General features: G+C 42.1%; 1 protein-coding gene across 3 annotated transcripts in view; it reads left to right on the forward strand.

The window, feature by feature from the left end:
* The window catches only part of lama2 (laminin, alpha 2), a 372,371-nt gene that overhangs the window by 328,798 nt on the left and 22,773 nt on the right, over positions 1 to 20,800 (forward strand). For all 3 annotated transcript variants that reach the window (XM_059645398.1, XM_059645399.1, XM_059645400.1), the window contains 7 exons: positions 97 to 259; positions 372 to 516; positions 603 to 741; positions 13,160 to 13,280; positions 13,432 to 13,608; positions 13,986 to 14,134; positions 14,932 to 15,108. In XM_059645398.1, coding sequence (XP_059501381.1) covers positions 97 to 259; positions 372 to 516; positions 603 to 741; positions 13,160 to 13,280; positions 13,432 to 13,608; positions 13,986 to 14,134; positions 14,932 to 15,108 — 1,071 coding nt within the window. The remainder of the gene's footprint in view (positions 1 to 96; positions 260 to 371; positions 517 to 602; positions 742 to 13,159; positions 13,281 to 13,431; positions 13,609 to 13,985; positions 14,135 to 14,931; positions 15,109 to 20,800) is intronic.

Genomic DNA, 20,800 nt, shown 5'->3' on the forward strand with positions numbered 1-20,800 from the left:
CTGCAGTGACTTTATCCCTGAAAGTTTTAAATAAAGTGATGTTAATCACTTGAGGTTTTACTAATAAAATTGTTCACAATGCCTCCTTTTTCATAGTCCACAACCCACTGACACTGAAGGCACTGTGCAGTTTGATGGAGAAGGTTACGCAGCTGTTGGTCGACCAACTCGCTGGAATCCAAATGTGTCAGCGATTGCGTTCAAATTCAGGACTTTTACTTCAGATGCACTACTCATGTACCTTGCCACAAGGGATCTGGTAAATTTAGTATCAATATATTGAAAGCAAATTAGTTTTTCAATTCTCATGCCTGAACAGGTTACCACAGAATAATTTTTGCCAATTTTTAAATGTTGCTAAATTTTAACAGAAAGACTTCATGAGCGTTGAACTGACTGATGGTCAAATAAAGGTTAGCTACGACCTTGGCTCAGGTGCAGCTAATGTCACCGGTAGCAGGCGTCACAATGATGGAAAATGGAAGTCTTTCACCTTATCAAGAATTCTGAAACAAGGTGTGCTTTTATACAGCAACATTTTCACTTCACGGATGTATTATAACCCTTCTTGATAATTAATCAATTCTTTTCTATTTTTGCAGCAAATCTTTCCATACGTGATGTAGTAAATAATAAGGAAGAAAACTTCATCGTAGTTTCCCCGGGAACAAACTTCGGTCTTAATCTTAAAGCTAATGAGAAGATATATTTTGGCGGTTTGCCTATATTGAAAAATTTAAGGTACATCTTTCTTCATTGATACATTTTTGAAGTGTTGTGGCAAGGATTTTACCTCCGGTGGGAGAATCTAGAGCAAGGCATCATAATTTAAAAATAAGGGGGCACCATTTAAGCAGAAGTGAGGTGACATTTTTTACCTCTGAGGGTTATTAGTCTTTGGAATTCCCTTCCTCAAAAAGCAGTGATTGAAGAATCTTTAAGTATTTTTAGGGGAGAGATAGGTAGATTCTTGACTACCAAGCAGATGAAAGATTATTGAAGATACGCAAGAATACAGAGCTGACGTTAAAATCAGATCAGCTATTATCATATTGAATGGCAGGGCAAGTGGCCTACACACCTCCTTGTTTATATGGCATTAACGCAGTCTCTAGGGTGTTTCACTGTAGTATTTTAATACACTAAAAGTGGCATTAGTTCTAGCCTGAGTGTACAAACAATGCAGCTACCTAATCAAGCTTAGCAATTGCTCTGTTTCTTTGTTAGATGTGATATCCTCTTACTATGATCATACGAATAAAGAAACGTAGCAACAGGAGTAGGCTATTCAGCTCCTTGAGCCTGTTCTGCCAGTCAGTACAATCATTGCTGATTTGTGGCCTAGCTCTATATGCCTGTCCAGGACACATATTCCTTGATACCCTCACTGCACAAAAATTTATCTATCTCAGGTTTCAAGATAACAACTGAATTACCATTGACTGCAACTTGAGAAAGAGAGTTCCAAACTTCCACTACTCTTTGCATATAGAGCTGCTTGTTAATGTCTGCCTTAAATTGCCTGGTCCTAATTCTTAGACTATGCCCCCAGGTTCTTGAACCTTTAACCAATGAAACTTGTTTCTCTTTATCTCCCCTGTCTTTTCCCTGTTAATATTCTGAAGACCATGATGAGAGAACCTCTTAATCTAAATTCTAGAGAATAAAGGCCTAATTTGGTTAATCTCTCCTCATAACCTAACCCCTGAAGCCCAGGTATCAACCTGCATTGAACTCCCTCCAGGGCCAAACTATCCTTCCTAAGGTGTGATGCCTAGATCTGCTCATCAATGATTGTTTCCAAGAATATTTTCAAATCAGCAGGACATCTGACCCAGTAGGATCTCCAATAGCCAGTTATCTGTCTACATGTAAAATTTAACACAAGCCCCCAGTTCAAAGCCAGGAACCACAGTTAATTTTGTCAATCTTCAGTGCAATCTGATAAATTCCATGTTATTTTTTTGAGGGGATAACCATCTGTTTTCTGAAATGTATAAAATTCTAGCTGTGGTTTGTAAACATTCAACAAATAATTTTTCTTGTAGATTTCAACCAAGGATTCTATGGGAAAATCCAAAGTTTCGTCACTCACTGATGTATATCCATCTCATAAAATACACAAATCAGACTTTATTTCTTGGAGGAAGCTACAAAGCCAAGACTGCAACTTGGTTTTTCTTTGATAGGGTCTTGATTAACAGTGACATATTTATTTCAATTTTCCACTCATCGTATGGTTCAGACTCTGAGAACATCTGGAGAGTTATCATACCCTGATCATTTTTACTTTCTGCAATTTTTCTGCAATAATACTCAAGATTTTAGTTTGCCATCTGAATTTTATTTTGTTCTCCACTTCAATCCTCAGGCAACTATTTTCCCCTACCGCATTTTATTCCAGAAAGCCGAGTGGAGAAGAAAATGCTGGGGCCAATGGTTACGTAGTATTGTAACAGTTAGAGAAATATGCATCACAATGTGCACTTTCTATTCAGCACTTTTGGCCTGTTCCTATTCTTTCAACCCACGAGTCATTCTCAGTTAATACTCACTGTCTGTACACAATGAAATACAGTCAATGAGCAAATAACAGAGCAACAGCACTGGAGAAAGAAGGTTAAATAATCTTGCATGAACTTTGAGCCCACCTCAACATTTTACATGCTGATAATAAGAAAAGCGCAATACTACAGAGAAAAATGCAGCACAGAATGCTTCAATGTCAACTAGAAGCACATTGTGTTTGAGTGTAACTTGTACACATCAGGGTAATTTTATACATGTGCACACCTGGTAGACACCCTTGCCCACCGCCTTACTCATTGATAGTGTACATTATAAACTTGAGTGTAAGTTAACTAATATTTTCTGACTATTCATTTTAAGAGGTTTGCTGTAATTAAGCACCCATATTTCCATTTGCAATCGTGGCAAGTAAAACTCACTGTTGACATGAAAAATTAGATAATTGAGTTCAAAATCTAGTGACAAAAGCTTTAAATGTTGGAAATACTCAGCAGACCAGACAGCATCTCTATGAATAGATTCATAGAACCAACATTTTGGGACAACAGCCTTTCCTGAGAACCCTGTCCATCAGTTCTGTTGAAAAGGTCATCAACCTGAAGTGTTGTCCTGATATTTTACCCTCCACAGATGCTGTCTCATATGCTGAAGGCTTCCAGCATGTTCTCTTTTGAAAACAGATTTTCAGCATTTGCAGTACTTTTCTTTTTACAGCATCTAACTGATGCTAATATTTAGTAGTTACACTTCATCTAATGTGTAAATTCGAGCAATTGAGTTTGCTGGGGAAATAAATCTTCATAGAGCTTAAACATGCAAGTAATGTGTTTACCAAGGAATTACTTTGGCAGAATCGTACATTGTCAGGCAACTCTTTCTCCTGATATTTAAATGTGCAATATGGTGCTAAAGAGAAAGGAAAAGATACTTGAATAGGTATTAATTTAATTCATTGTGTAAAACCTTTATGGCCTAAGCCAGCTGTAATGATTGTTTGGAACAATGAAATGAAAATTTTTAGCTGGATTTTACTGGCTTCTATTAATGTCACATAAAATATGTCAGTAACCTACCTTACATATCTAATCAAATAATTAAAGGCCAGATGTGGAGAGATTATGGCATAGTGGTAATAGTATAGTTTAATAATCTTAGAAGTCCAGGCAAGTGATCTGTGGACATGAGTTCAATTCCTACCACAGCAGTCCACATATACAACATACCAGCACATTCACACTTTCTCTCTGTCTTTCACGAACACACACTCTGTCTCACACGTACAACTGACATTTCTGTCCCACACATGTACATGCTCCCACAGTCTCTCTCTGTCTCGCACACTCTCTCACAAATACACTCTCATACTCTGTCTCACACACAATCTCACACTCTGCCATACACACATCCACAGTCTCTCTCTGTCTCACACACACTCTCTCTCACATGCACTCTCTCACACACTGTCTCTGTCTCACACAGACGCGCACATTGTTCATTGAATACATCAGTATGTGCAGTTGATATGTCGAGAAAAACACAATTTATTTAAAATCTTTTCCAAAATTCAACAGTTGGAAAAAGAAAGGTTGATTCAAATTATTTTCGTTTCTTAAAAAGAATTACTACTGTGAAACTTCCTTCGAAAATCTTTTACAATCTTCTTGAGTAGAATCATAGCTTGGGTTGTGGATGCTGTAGTTGGTTGGCTCACTAAGCTGGCCCATTAGCTCGTAGACGTTTCATTACCCTGCTGGGTAACATCATCAATGCAGCCTAGGATGAAGCGCTGTTGTGTTTTCCCGCCTGTTATTCAAACTCTCGGGTCTGTTGGAATTGATTACCTCATTTCCAGTTTTCCTTTGCTGTGGTGTATTTATAGGGTCTAATTCTATGTGCTTGTTGATGGCCTTCTTGGTGGAGAACCAGGCCTCTAGAAATTCCCGTGCTTGCCTCTGTTTGGCCTGTTTTAGGATCCACGAGTTGTCCCAATTGAACTGATGATTCTCCTTATCCGTGTGAATGGAGATGAGGGAGTATTGGTCGTGTCTTTTTGATGTTAGTTGGTGTTCATGTACCCTTGTGGCCAATTTTCTTCCCGTATGTCCAATGTAATGTTTGTCATAATCCTTGCATGAAATTTTGTAAATTACGTTGGTTATACACAAAATCCCAAGCAAGGACAGTGACAAACATTACATTGGACAGACGGGAAGAAAATTAGCCACAAGGGTACATGAACACCAACCAGCAACAAAAAGACTCGACCAATACTCCCTCATCTCCATTCACACGGATAAGGAGATTGGGACAACTCGTGGCTCCTAGGACAGGCCAAACAGAGACAAGCACAGGAATTCCTAGAGGCTTGGTTCTCCACGAAGAAGGCCATCAACAAACACATAGATCCTATATATACATACCACTGCAAAGGAAAGCCGGAAATGCAGTAACCAAATCCAACAGACCCCAGAGTTTAAATACCAGGCAGGTGAACACAGCAGCGCTTCACTGAGGCCACACTGATGATGTTACCCAGCAGAGTAATGAAACTTCTGCGAACTAACGGACCAGCTCGGTGAGCGAACCAACCACAAAATCTTTTATAATACTAAAAATAATGAAAAATGTTGCTTTGAAAGACAGCACACAATAAACCAATCATGATTCAGAGTGCACAAGTGAAATGCTGAAGATGTTTGAAATGTGAAATTAAAAAAAAACAAAAAATGCTACAAATAATCAATAGGTTTAGCAGCCTCTGTGCAAAGAAATCATAAAACTATATTGGCCATTTGGCCCATTGAGTCTGCTCTGCCATGCAATGAGATCGTGGCTAATCTGATAATCCTCAACTCCACTTTCCTGCTTTTTCCCCATAATACTTGATTTCTATACTGATTAGAAATCTATCTGTCTCAACCTTGAATATACTTAATGTCCCAACTTGGTCGTCATCTGTGGTAAAGAATTCACCTTTCTCTGAGAAAACAAATTCCTCCCCATTTCTGTGATAACGTAGAGCTGGATGAACACAGAAGGCAAAGCAGCATCAGAGGAGCAGGAAGGCTGACATTTCAGGTCTAGACCCTTCTTCAGAAAGGGCACGCTTAGAAGTGGCTTCGCAGTGGGGTTAAAATTGTTTCAGAGATAGTAGGAACTGCAGATGCTGGAGAATCTGAGAGAACAAGGTGTAGAGCTGGATGAACACAACAGGCCAAGCAGCATCAGAGGTGCAGGATAACTGATGTTTCGGACGTAGCCCCTTCTTCAGAAAGGTCCCTTTCTGACATTTCAGAAGAAGGGTCTATGCCTGAAACATCAGCTTTCCCGCTCCTCTCGTGCTGCTTGGCCTGCTGTGTTCATCCAGCTGTACGCCTTGTTATCTCAGATTCTCCATCGTCTGCAGTTCCTATGATCTCCTCCTGATTTATATTTTAATTGGGCAATCCCCAATTCTGAAATTATTCCCTCTGGTCCTAGTCTCTTCCAGAAGGGGAAATAGATTTTCTGTCCTGCTCAGCCTTCTAAGAATTTTGCGTGTTTCAGTAAGGTTACCTCTCACTTCAACTCAATTTGAATGAGTACAAGCCCAGTCTACTCAACCTGTCCTCATGAGACAGCCCTAGTATCTGAAAAATTAACCTAGTGAGCCTGTGTATCCAATGCATGTATATGTCCTACCTCCAATAAGAGGCCCAAAAACGTTCTCGGTATTCTAGCTGTGCTCTGACTGGTGCCATTCCTCATTACCCTTATTTAAGTTTAGCACAGTTGTTTCTCACCCAAGTTTCTCATTAGCACAGAATGCTAAATTCTAGAAAGTCCTGATCAATGTTCCCTAAGGGATCATTTATTCTGAGATCATGTGTTAAACCTGCCTCATTACACATGACCAGATGTAAAAGAGCCTGCATGCTGGTTGGATCCACAAAATATAGTTCTGGGAAGCTATGAATTTATCCTCATGCCACTTTGTGCCAATTTGATTTTCTCAATACATGTAAAGATTAATGTACTGCCTTTATTACAACCCCTTGTTACTTCCACATTTTCCTGTGCCCTATAGAGCTGCTGTTGTTAGGGGGCCCATAGGCTACTCACACTAGTGTCTTCTTTCCCTTGTTATTTCAGACCTCTGTTCACATATACATCTTCTGACCCAAAATTATTTCTTGCCATTGTTCTTATTTCATATCATAATAACAATGCTACCCAATACCCTTCCCTTCCTGGCCCTCCATTTGATAGGTCACATACCCCTGAATATTTATTTCTCAGCTTTATTATCCTTGAACCATGACTCCATAATGGTGATAAATCATACCAGTTAACCTCTACTTGTGCTGCTAATTCATTTATTTAGATCGGTCCACTACACACATTCAAATGAAGAGCCATTAATTTCACCTTTTTGCCTTTTGTCCCGCTTGTCCATTTTTCCTGCTGTTTTTTGTACAAAGATAATAAAATGTGAGGCTGGATGAACACAGCAGGCCAAGCAGCATCTCAGGAGCACAAAAGCTGACGTTTCGGGCCTAGACCCTTCATCAGACCCTCTCTGATGAAGGGGCTAGGCCCGAAACGTCAGCTTTTGTGCTCCTGAGATGCTGCTTGGCCTGCTGTGTTCATCCAGCCTCACATTTTATTATCTTGGAATTCTCCAGCAACTGCAGTTCCCATTATCTCTGATACTGTTTTTTGTACTCATCCTGTCCCCTCTGGGTATCACTATCAAAGTAGTTGCCCTGGAATACCGCCATGTCCTTTTGTTTGCAAGTTTACATTTCTCATCACACCGAATATGCCCCTCCCCCACCCAATTCAGGTTAAAAGATCACAGACCTGAAACATTTAAACCTTTGTGCATTTTCCACTGATGCTGACCGGTATTTTCAGCATTTTCTGTCTATTTGTCTGGAAATTCTGGTTTCCTAATAACTATATCAATTATGTTAACATAACCATTTTGTTTTCCTTTTGTACATTCTTAAAATCCAGTATGAAGGCCAGGTAAGGAGAGTTCCAACGCATGTTTTTTTTGCAGTATGTAATGATAATATTAGCAATTAAGGTGCTTAATTCCACTGCAATTTTCTGATATTTACATCATGTGAAGCCAGCATTTGACATGCTTTGTGCCATGAGTACAAGCTTTGCTTCTGCTAGCCAGTCAAACTGCTTTCTGCTGTTGCACTCTGGCAAACAATGCACAGCAAATGTCCCAATATGCAGTATGCTTATGCAAACAATGATGACATTGTATTTAAATGACGCATTGTTAATTGGGAAGAAGCTTTGTTCTGGCCTTTGAGTATTGTTAAATTCTACTGATGCATTCTTGTAAGGTGTGATACGTCAGGTGCTGAGGATGCTTACTGACACCTGAGTTAAGACCCACTTTTAATTCGTAATCTGTTTTTCAGATTTTGGGAAAAGATTGGTAGCCATTGGATATATGGTGTGTAGTTATATTGTGAGATATGATTCTTCTCTGCATTAGGTATCACTAAATAGGAGTGAACATATGACTGACGCCTTAGAAATTGCTTCGGATCTTTAAATGGATTGTATGATCATTGGTACAATCATTGATGTAAACATCTCATCTTTTTGAAATTACACATCATCTCCCATTATGGGTTTTGTTTTGAAAAGTGGTTAATTATCAATGATCTGTACAGAATGTAATTCCACTGGACACCATTTTACACCTCAAAGTAGATACATTGGAAGTCTTTAGCCCACAGGTGAAGATTTTTGTGCCTTTATGCATCCGAAGAGATTAGATTGAGAGAGTACAGCCCAGATTATAAAGCCTTGCTTTTGCAGCTGGAAGAGCAACAACTACTTGCATTTGTATAGCACTTTTAACAGGGTAAAACATCCAAATTAAAATGCTTCACAAGAAGATTGTCAAGAAAATTACAAGCCAAGACAAATGAGCACTTAAAATTTTACAGTTACAATATGAGACCTAGAATTTGTGGAGGCTCTCCGCAAAACAAATGCGGCTGACCCCACTCCACATCCTTTTCCAATGACAGTGGAAAATATTCAGATGACGAACCAATTTGTTTTTGTAAACCACACTTGACATTTTTTATTGGAGGGTCATGCGTGTCAATTGTGATCAAATATTTTGAGGAGGTAACCAGGAGTGTTGATCAGAATAATGCACAGAATGTTTTTTTTACATAGAATCCCTACAGTGTGGAAACAGGCCCTTCGGCCTAACAAGTCCATACCAACCGTCAGAGCATCCCACCCAGACCCATCCCCCTAAACTACACATCGCTGAACACTATGGGCACTTTAGCATGGCCAATCCACCTAGCCTGAACATCTTTGGACTTTGGGAGGAAACCGGAGCATCCGGAGGAAACCCATGCACACATGGGGAGAATGTGCAAACTCCACACAGACAATCACCCAAGGGTGGGATCAAACCCAGGTCCCTGGTGCTATTAGGCAGCAGTGCTAACCAGGTGATTTCTAGCCAGGCTTTTGATAAAACTAATGAGTACAAGGAGATTGGCTAAGATTCCACATGGGATCCGAGACAAAGTGGCACATTGGCTCCTTAATTGACTGAGAGGCGGGAAACAAAGGGTGATGACAGAGGGATGTTTCTATGAGTGGAAGTCAGTTTCCAATGGTGACTACTAGGCTCCATGCTGGGCCATTTCTATTTGTAGTCTATGTCAATGATTTGCACTTAAATATAGGGGATGATCTTGCAGGGGGGAAAGATAGAGATCAGTGCCCCCACCTATACCACAGAGGGTTGAAGTTATTGATGATATATTTAAAAGGTGCCCAGATAGGTATTCACTCACTCCAAGTCAGGGCTCTCAGAACAGAAACCTGTTGTAGTCAGCCTGTCACCAGTCCCTGGTCAGTCTGCGTCAGTTCCTCGATCAGATGTCTGCTGTTTCCTGATTAACCTGTCTCTCTTTGCCAGACACACACTCCCCTCTTGGCCAGTATCATTCACCCACACCCATTTAATTCTGACCTCCCTCGATCTTCCTCTGTGCCCTGTGCAGCCTCATGTGTACTGCCACCCAATGTTGATCATAATACGGCATAACTAAAAATTCCCCAAAGCAGACAAGGAGCAGTTGCTCAGTGCAAGTTCAGCACGTACAGGAGCTTGCCTGCTGCAGACTTCTTTCTCCAGCCTGGAGTGAGAAGGTAGACATTGCTCCCTTGTGGAGAACTTGATTACCTTGATAAGGAGAATGTAATTTGGTTTTGCTGGCATTTGAATGTGCATGCATGATAGGCAAATACATGTAAAAGGGGCTTCTGCAACTTGCCAAAAGGATGCGGAGCCTAGCTTTAAAGTTCCAGGAACTTAATTGCAAATCTCCATCTTGCTGTCAGAATTGTGATATTGGCATCTTGTGCAGCCAAATTCCCTGCTGCCTTGCAACCATCTCCGGGTGCAGCACAAGATTCCATCCACCATGTGTGAATGGGGTGACATGGTGGCTCAGTGGCTGGCATTGCTACCTCACAGCGCCAAGGACCCAGGTTCGATCCCAGCCCCGGGTAACTATCTGTGTGGAGTTTGCATAGTCTCCCTGTGTCAGGGTGGGTTTCCTCTGGTTGCTGTAGTTTCCTCCCATTGTCCAAAGATGCGCAGGTTAGGTAGATTGGCCATGCCAAAGTGCCCATAGCATGCAGGGATGTGCAGATGAGTGCATTAGCCATGGAAAAGGCAGTGTTACAAAGAAGAGGTTGGCCTGGATGGCATGCTGTTTGGAGGGTTAGTGTGGACTTGTTGGACTGACTGACCTGCGTTCTGCACTGTATGGATTCTAAGACACTATGTCTAGACACCACATGATTTTGGACAGCTTGATTGTATGACCTTTCAGGCATCTGGAAGAACAACTCCCCTCTCTCCTATCTATCCATGTAATTGACATGCCAATCCCCTGGAACTCTTCCTAAAGCCTTCACATCCCTCCTGAAGTGTGGTTCCAAATCTTAAACATAATGCTTGCACTGAAATTGAACCAGTGTTTTATAAAACTTCACTCTAACTTCCTTATCGTATCTACTCAATGACTTTATTTTTAATGCCAGGATCTTGTATGCTTTGTTAATCACTTCATCAACACGCCCCGCCAATTGTAATGATTGAAACATGTATGCCTCCAGGTCCCACTTCTGCTGCTACATCCCTTGCAGATTTGTACATTTCATTTTAAGTGGCCTCACCTCGTTCTTGTCCCCAGTAGGTACCACTATCTTTCATACTTGGGCAGACAATCATCAGGTTGGTTAAAGAGGCCAGATTTAAGGAGAACTTTAAAGTAGGACAGAGAGCCAGAGAAGTACAAGGACAGCTTTAAAGTTTCAAGCCTGAGTGGGTGAAGACATAATCATCAGTTGTAGAGCGCTTCTTCACCATCACGCTTGCTACTGAAACAACTCAACCATCACGTCTGGCCTTCAGCAACTTACTTTGGGCTAAATGGAAGCCAACTACATGGACTCTTCTGCCAGGCCATCTTTCCAATAGGGCCGGTATACATCTTCATAGGAGATTTTAACACTGATACATTTTATGCCTCTTAGCTTGCTTTCTTAGCACTCATTTACTTTAATGAGTCACGTTTTTATTAGCACACAAGGACTTAAGCTCTCAGTTAAAGACCACCAGCCTCAGTGGCTTCCATTGCTTTTAATCAGATAGAGGGGCAGGCAGCTTGAGACAGTGGGGAGCACTGAAGAAGAAATGCTTTATTCAGAAAACTGTGGATGTGTTGCTGTCTGGCACCAGGCTCCCTCCACGTCAGAGCTGCAGCATGTACCTGCGGCAAACACTGCATGTGCTTTAAGCAAATAGTGCCATGTGAAAGTCAAAGAGGAAGAACCCTTAGTGGAGTGAAAGGGGACCAGTCGAGGACACCCCCTGCAGTCTATCGAAGACCCCATCCAATTACACAAGGGCCTCTTGATCACAGCTAGTCCTACATTTCAAGTGCAGGCAATCTGGAGTTTACAATCTCGAGGTCAGTCAGGGTGCTCCTCAGACCGGGCCAGTTTTTTTTCCTGAAATGAGACAGAGGGAATGGTGACAGAAGTGCATGCAAGAAACATTCACGGCCATGTATTAGCAGAAGAGGCAGCGAGGTATCTCCAGTGAGAAGTACAGGGGGCAAGAGGATTAGAAGTTCGGTCGGATGAGGTGGGTGAGAGCCTGTGAGTGGACATGATACATGCAACAATGAGAGTTACAGAGCATTAGCCTTGAAGATGAATGAGCAATGGCAGAGTTAGATTGAATTCTTGCCCTTCCTTGAGTGTGAGGCAACAGAGAGACCATCTTGGCATTTCACCTTGAGTAGCTCAGGAGAGCATTGACATTTCTTGCAACACTGTCCCATTTCACCATGGCTTGCTGCTGCAGTTTGAGTCCAGGTTGTCAGAGTCTATTGCTGTGCTTTCCTTGACAGCAGCAAAAGGACTGCCCTGCTCTCCATGAACTGTCTATGAGCACCTGCCTTAGAAGCAGGGATCAAGCTTACTTTTCCTCTGAGACATTTTCAGGGTAGCTTGAGCGGTATTTCCTGGCTTGCAGTGCCTTAATTGGTGTGCAACTGGACTTTAAATATGGTATCAGAGGTATGGAAGCTGGAAGATCTCACCAGGGACAAGCATTTCTGCCTCATTCACCGTGCATTCCCTGACAAATCCACTCAACAGTCTGGTTGCATGACCAGTAAGATGAAGAGTAATATGTTTTTAATCACCAACAGTGTGTTTTATCAGATGTGGCAGTATGTATGTTATCTCCCACAATATAAGAAACTGCGAGCATTAAAGGAATGAAGAATTCAACAGAAGTTTATTGCAGCAAGTTATTACATACAAACATTAGATTATGACACAGCAGCATTGATCAGCATGTTTCCAGTAATGTGTCATGCTTCGAGTGATCCCAGGGTAAAATGGAATATGATGCCTTTTTTGCCTCAGGTCATATTGCTACAATAGAGTAAGGATACTATGAACAAGTCTGTTAAAGGTATGCAGACATAACTGAGTGCAATACGTAGCACAACAAAAGTGGATGATTGAGAAAATTTGGCACAGGCAGACCAGATGCCATGAAACTGTCACACCACCACGCATTAACTGTAAATGGAAAGATTCATATTGTATAAATTCAGCAAAGAACCTCTGACAGCATTTACTGGACAGTCCATTGAATGCTTGAACTTTCCACACTATAACAATAAACACACAAATGCAACCTCCCATTAAAATGCAGGATTTCTGAAATACATTCAACTTTTCATCAAGGCTCAAGTAACAATGCACTTTTTCCCCATGAATTATAAGCCTATAGCAATGGAATTCTGACATATTAGCAGGGCAGTTAATCCTTGTTTCATTTATCCCATCTCCAATGAGAACTATGTGCCCCTTCTAAATGTTTTCACAGTAGGTTAAAGAAATGAGGAGAAGTAATTTTTAATAATTTTATTTCCATAATTAATATCTCTTTTACCACCAGTGTATTGATTCTATTATTTTAACATTCGTAAAAATAAAGTGTCAATAATTTTAGTTAACCTACTAACAATGACACAAATGTCTTTATCTGTTGCAGGCCTGAAGTCAGTTTAAAGAAATATAGTGGCTGTCTCAGAGATATAGAAATTTCACGGATGCCATATAATCTGTTGAGTGGCACAGATTATCTAGGATTAACAAAAGGCTGTAGTTTAGAGGTTCGTTATCTGAGTCATTGCAATATTGTGTATTTTATATCAATTTTCTTTGTTTTCAACGTATTGGATTCTAACACTACAGTACATTCTCTTGTTTCTGAAGTTGTCTCAATATTTTGCATGATGTTCACTAACATGCTGTTTTTCACAGAATGTCCACACTGTTAGCTTCCATAAACCAGGATTTGTTGAGCTTCAGCCACATTCGTTGAATGTCGGCACAGAAATATCTTTTTCCTTCAGTACTAAAAATGAGACTGGAATGATACTGTATGGAAGTGGAAAGGCTCCAACGCAACTCAGGAGGAAGCGCCGCCAAACTGGACAGGTTTGTGTTATTATTTTTAAACATGTTTTAATATATTTTAAGTACTTATTTTTGTGCATATCGTAATTGCATATTGAGCCAATGGAAATTATAAACACGTGAAATACCAAATATTTTAAATTATGTGATGCTCATTAAAATGCACAGTTTTAAAATATTTTCTTTTTCTTAGCTGCTGTTTGGTATTGTCTGTTTAAAATTTTCAAATACATCCATCATCCAGTGGAGTCCCTTTAACCAAGAAACTTAGTACATAAATGGAAGTAGATAAATAGATTCTTGTATCATTTATTTTGAAATACTCAGTTGTAATCAAGCAATTATTGGCAATGATATTCATGCAGCCTGTGCTGTAACTTCGTGCCTTACACAAACAGGTCTACTATGCAGTTTTCCTAAGCAGAGGGCGCTTGGAAGTACACGTTGCGACTGGAACCCGAGAACCCCGGCGTGTGACAATTAGACCAGAGTCTGGAGTGTTCACTGATGGAAAGGAACATAGTGTTAGACTGCATAGATCAAAAGGGTATGACCATTCCTGAACAATCTGACATTACCTTGGGTTGAATTTTCTTATTCTAGTGGATGTTTTGATGTCTTCACTTTACAAGTTTCGCAAGAGTTATACTTTCCTCAAACAAACCTGCCATCGAAATTTACTAAAATAGAACTAGTGTCCCACGAAGCAAGTTACTCAGTGTAATCCAAGTTTCTGTGTATGAAATAAAAGCGTGATACTTGGCTACTTAGATCCTGCTCACATTCATGATGTTTGTTTTACAGCATGATAATTGAATCCTTATTGGGAACCAAAACTCTACCTGATTTTGCCCTCCTCGCTGCTAAGCTTTCACCATTTGATGCTGGACAATCTGAGGTCACTACCAAGCCAATAACCATGTATCTGCAAAGCTGTCTCAGCCAACTGCAGTGTACCCCCATTCTGTTCAGCTGATTACAGTGTATGGCAATACAGTCCTAGCAGACTACTATGCATGTGTAATGCTGCCTTAGTTGAGTGCTGTGTATCCCCATTGCTACCCTGATTGTTATTTGCCTGCAGTCGATCTTGCTGCAGCAATCAACACTAACATTGGCAGCTTTCTATGATAGATGATTTACTCTGGTTGCTGACAAATCCAGTTCCCCATCCCAACTCCACTGCTACTGTTCACCTATTTGCCTCAAGTTAACATAATCCTCCCTATACAATTTTATTGTTAGGAAAAAAATGTTTTAGCGTGGACATTAATTAATTATTTCTGCTGTCTTTTATTTAAAAGCCCTGTTATGCAAATAACAAGAGATTCTTTTTGCTGTTAGGTATCTCACTGTGCAAGTGAATGAAGAAAGAGCGCAAAGGAAAAGTCTTCCTAATGATCTGCCTCTTGACATCAAACGGCTGTTTGTTGGAGGCGTCCCAGCCTCATTCCAAGTCAGTCAATTAAGAAGTATCACACATTTTGAAGGCTGTATATGGAACTTAGTTGTTAATTCAATGTAAGTAAGATATCATTACTCTTAAGAAGAGGACATATTTTAAAAATGAAAACATTGATGGATTTATTTCTTAATTCTAGAGAGTGCATGTTAGAAAAGAACACAGTTGAAGACCAATTTAAGAAATCAGGGAAATTATCTATACATTTGTGTTCATTAAAAATGGAGAGAAAGCCTCAAGCAATCGGCCCTTTACTTCCTAGCTTGTGATCTTTTAAAATGCTTGATTGATAAATTAGCCTGACAACAATATTCCTAAACTAATTGATGGTGCATTTTACTGTGAAATTATTTTAAAATTCCTTGTGCATACTAATATAATTAACATCTTTATAAAATGTTTGCTTTCATGTTAAATTATTTTGCCTGTTCAATATATTTCCATCAATCTAGTCATATTTGTAGTCTGCTGTCACCACGCACAATGTTATGCTGAATGGCATGCTTATAATAAGCTAGAGATAATAGGAACTGCAGTGGCTGGAGAATCTGAGATAACAAGGTGCAGAGATGATGAACACAGCAGGCCAAGCAGCATCAGAGGAGCAGGAAGGCTGACATTTCGGGCCTAGACTCTTCTTCAGAAATGGGGGAGGGGAAGGGGCTTCTGAAATAAATAGGGAGAGGGGGTTAGCCAGATAGAAGATGGATAGAGGAGAAGATAAGTGGAGAGGAGAAGATAAGTGGAGAGGAGACAGGCAGGTCAAAGAGGCGGGGAGGGAGCCAGTAAAGATGAGTGTAGGTGAGGAGTTAGGGAGGGGATAGGTCAGCCCAGAGAGAATGGACAGGTCAAGGGGGTGGGATGAGTTAGTATGTAGGAGATGGGGGTGGGGCTTGAGGTGGGAGGAGGTGCTACATGGGAGAAAGGACCTGTTAGGGAGGCGGGGACAATCTGGGCTAGTTTTGGGATGCGCTAAGGGGAGGGGAGATTTTGAAGCTTGTGAAATCCACATTGATACCATTGGGCTGCACGGATCCCAAGCGGAATATGAGCTGCTGTTCATGCAACCTTTGGGTAGCATCAATGTGACACTGCAGGACGCCCAGGATGGACATGTCGTCTGAGGAATGGGAGATGCAGTTGTTTAGTGCAAACCGAGCATACCTACACTGGACCTAAACCCCACCCCTTCCTCTGTTACTTTGATGACTGTATCGGCACTGCCTTGTGCTCCCATGAGGAGCTCGAACAGCTCATCCACTTCGCCAATACCTTCCACTTCAAACTTAAGTTCACCTGGACCATCTCTCATACCTCTCTCTCCTTCTTGGACCCCTCTGATTCCATCTCCAGCAACCACCTACAATCCAATATCCATTTCAAGCCCACCGACTCCCACAGCTACTTAGAATACACCTCCTCCCACCCACCTTCCTGCAAAAATGCCATCCCCTATTCCCAATTCCTTCTCCTCTGCTGCATCTGCTCCCAGGATGAGGCATTCTGCTCCCATACATCTCAGATGTCCTCATTTTTCAAGGACCGCAATTTCCCCCCCTCAGTGGTCAAAAACGCCCTTGACCGTGTCTCCCGCATTTCCTGCAACTCATTCCTCACACCCCCTCCCCTCAACCCGCAACAATAACCAAAACAGAATCCCCTCGTCCTCACGTACCACCTCACCAACCGCCGGATCCAATGCATCGTCCTCTAACACTTCTACCATCTGCAATCCAACCCCACCACCAAAGACATTTTTCCCTCCCCACCCTTATCTGCTTTCCAGAGGGACCACTGTCTGTGATTCCCTTGTCTGCTCCACACTCCCCTCCAGCCCCACCACCTTCGGCACTTTTCCCTGCGACCGCAGGAAGTGCTACACCTGCCCCCACGCCTCACCTCCATTCCAGGCCCCAAGAAGACTTTCCACATCAAGCAGATGTTCACTTGCACATTTGCCAATATGGTATACTGCATCCGCTGTACCCGTTCTGGCCTCCTGTACCTCAGCGAAACCAAGCGGAGGCTTGGGGCCTGCTTTGCAGAACATCTACACTCGGTTCGCACTAAACCACTGCACCTCCCAGTCGTGAACTATTTCAACTCCCTCTCCCATTCCTCTGACAACATGTCCATCCTGGGCCTCCTGCAGTGCCACAACGATGCTACACGAAGGCTGCAGGAATGCACATTTTCGCTATGCCTGTGTGGGTTTCTGCTAGATGCTCCTCTTTTTTTCCCACAGTCTAAAGATGTGCAGGTTAGATAGATTGGCTATGCTAAATTGTCTGTAGTGTCCACGGATGTACAGGCTTTGTGAATTAGCCCTGCTTAATACGGGGTTACGGGATAGAGTGGTGTTGGGGTGGATGGGATGCTCTTCAAAGGTGCAGATCTGATGGGCTAATTGTATCTGTGATGATTCTATATCTTTGCTAGTTTAGACTCAGGAACACGTTCTGCGGAACAGGTCAGCAGCACTTAGAGGACTGCTGGTGATCAGGTACCTGCTCAGTTCAAGGCAGGGCAGGATCCCACGATGTCAGCCATTAATAACTTCATACATATGAACAGACAGATGGAGGAGCAGCAGGCAGGTTTGTGAAAGGCACTCATTAAACTGGGTTGAAAGTTAGAGCGAGCGACCAATTCTTTCTGCACCATGTAGGCTCTGGCATGGATGCTTCGAGCTGTTTCGATGGATAGGTTGGTGGTTGCTCTGGAGAACGAGGTCCATATTTTAATAGCAGAAAGAAATACATGTAGACCTGCACTCTTTGTCTGTAGACATTAGTGCTCAGTGTGAGCAGCAAGGTGAGAGGGGGACAAGGAACAAGGGACTATGACCTCAGTTCAGGTACTCCTTATTCTCAAGGTGACAGAGTGGTGGTGCCAACAGGCACCTATGCAGAGGCAGAAACTACACTTAGGTCACCAGAGCCTCCTGTCAGAACAATCCAGACGTGACCTTCCCCCTCACTTCCACCCTGACTGTGACCCACAACCCTGTGGAAGCTTAAGCTGAGGAGTGTGAGCCTGCATCTTGACAGGATACTCTTAGAACGATGAGGCTCTCTCGCAACAAGAGTCCTGTGGGTATGAGATAACAAGGTGTAGAGCTGGATGAACACAACAGGCCAAGCAGCATCAGAGGAGCAGGAAAGCTGATGTTTTGGGTCTGGACCCTTCTTCAGAAATGCGGGTCTGAGGGTATTCTGCCCAAACAATCACGGCCAACAGGCTCCACCCAGCTGTGGACCAGAGACTGAATTCTATCCAAAGTGGGAGGGCAAGGAAAATGAAATCTTTCTGAAGGCCCATAAGTGACACTTCACTGTAATTAAAATAAAATATAAATATATTTAAGCTATCGTCTGTCTGATGTGCTGTCATTTAGCTGCAGCTACAAGAATGAAACTCTGGAGGCTATACTTCCTTAGCACCCTACAATCAATTACAATGCTGCTCTTTTTCAAACCTTGACATGTTGCCATTGTTCTGTGTCAGATCATCAGATGTTGTGAGGCCTTCAAATAGTTATTAACGTTAAATTTTATTAAACAACTGTAAAAGTGAAGAAGGAACAGACAAAAAAGGTAGCTTTACATTTGGGACTGAACAAGTGCTGTTTGTCTTTGGAGCAACAACAAACTTTCAGTCAATGAACGATAAGTTCGCTAACCTCCGATCATTTGGAAGCGGGTGCCTGTTAAGTTCTTTTGGACTTATTGTACCTGATGCTGCATCACTCTTGGTGCTGAAGGTGATGTTCTTCCCACTAAAAGTCCTCATCTTCCACTTCAGAAGTCTTCTGTCATTCTCCCTGTTCTTTAGCATGCTTTTCACTTCCTGTCTTTGTTTGCTGCAGTTATACACAGCACTGCATGTGAGGATTATGCAGCTACTCTGTCTAGAGTGTACTCTGAGACCCAACAGACTCATCCAAGCATTAAAACCTCATCTTAAGGATGGCTACTACGATGGGCCTGGTGGAAGAATGGACTGCATTGTACCCGTGTTTGACCTCAGTCAGGGAGTTGTATGATAGAGTCATCAGGCATAGTTGGAGAGGTTAGCCCTCATCTCCCTGCACCATTCTTGTAAGGAATATGGCCCCTGAAGTGAAGCAGAGACCCGAGAACAATCAAGGATATAGGTATCATGAAAATTTCCACAGTACGGGGCAGAGACTTCTAAGATGTGGGAGTGATAATCATAGATGACCTCGACATTGACCAAATGGAAAGCTTTCCTTTTACAATATAGTGCTGTTAATGTGATGTGTGCACCGTCTGAAGCACCCTACACCTGGGGGGAAGTGAGCTGTGTGGACTCAGGGTTGTACCACTGACTTCGCCACCGGGAGCTCAGACATAACGGTGTGATTCGGCACAAGTTGCGTCAGTGTCAGGAAAGTAGAGTTGGGGATTCTGATTACAGTCATATATTAGGTTATGTCACAATTGATCACATTAGATTATATCACAAAACTCTGTCAAACATCAACTATTAAACATAATGAAAAATTTGTGGTATGTTTGTGTGATTCAATAACCTTTTTACTTACTTGCAAGTACCCAGCAGATCTAGCAGTGTATTTGGACAGAAGCGGGTAGAATCTTTTTGATTTTTTACTGTCACGTGTTTCAAGGTACAGTGAAAAGTGTTGTCTTATGTGCTTTCCAGGCAGGCTGTACTATACAAGTGAATCAGAGTAGCAGAACAGAATGCAGGATACAGTGTTACAGCTTACAAGAAGGTGCACGGAAAGATCAAAATTAATATTAAGCAGCTCCATTCAAAAGTCTGGTAACAGCGAGGAAGAAGCTGAATCTGTTCGTACCTGTATACAAATCTTTACATCTTTTGCCTGATGGAAATAGTAGAAGAGAGTATAACTGGGGTTGGAGTGGTCTTTGATTACGTTGATTGCTTTCTCTGATGGCGATCTTGGTGGTAGGGTAGCTATTTATGTCAGCAAGATATTGGCATTCCTGAACCCTACCATCTTGCCACCTTCTTCTGAAGTCACTCTTGGCTGGAAGACCCATGGCCAACCTTCCTGTTCCACTGCTATTGGAAGATCTTAAATGGCCATTTAATGACCATTTTAACAGCCTTATCCTACCACTGCCTGAATCAAACAAGCTGTCTCCTGAATCCAGCCCCTCACATTATTTACCTGTTTCTCAGGTTGCTCTGTGACCCGGGAACTCCTTACAGCGGGATCCATGAGCACAGAATCTGCTGGCCACTGATTGTCCAGTGGATGTCAGTAGGAAAGTAGAGATTTTGTCTCCAGTGGCACTGGTGTCACTGCCCCACAACGCCACTGAAACCTTCTGTCATCACACCCTCCCTACCCCCAACCACAACCCCGGGCTATTCTGTTGGCTGCAGTTCCCCAGTCAACTGCTGAGCACTGTTGGCCTCCGTGACTTCCCATAATCCATTGCTGGCCGCATCTCTCACTGACTGACTCAAACACAGAATCCCTAGTGTCGAAACAGGCCATTCGACCCAACCTGTTCATACTGCCCTTGCAAAGAGGATCCCATCCAGACCCGTTCCCCTACCCTTTCCCTATAACCCTGCATTTCCCATGGCTAACCACCTAGCCTGTACTTCCCTGGACACTATGGGGCAATTTAGCACGTCGAATCCACTTAACCTGTCCATCTTTGGACTGTGGGAGGAAACTGGAAGAAAGCCATGCAGATATGGGGAGAATGTGTGAACTCCATGCAGACC

Source organism: Stegostoma tigrinum, chromosome 4 (genome assembly GCF_030684315.1).
Source record: "Stegostoma tigrinum isolate sSteTig4 chromosome 4, sSteTig4.hap1, whole genome shotgun sequence".
NCBI lineage: Eukaryota > Metazoa > Chordata > Chondrichthyes > Orectolobiformes > Stegostomatidae > Stegostoma > Stegostoma tigrinum.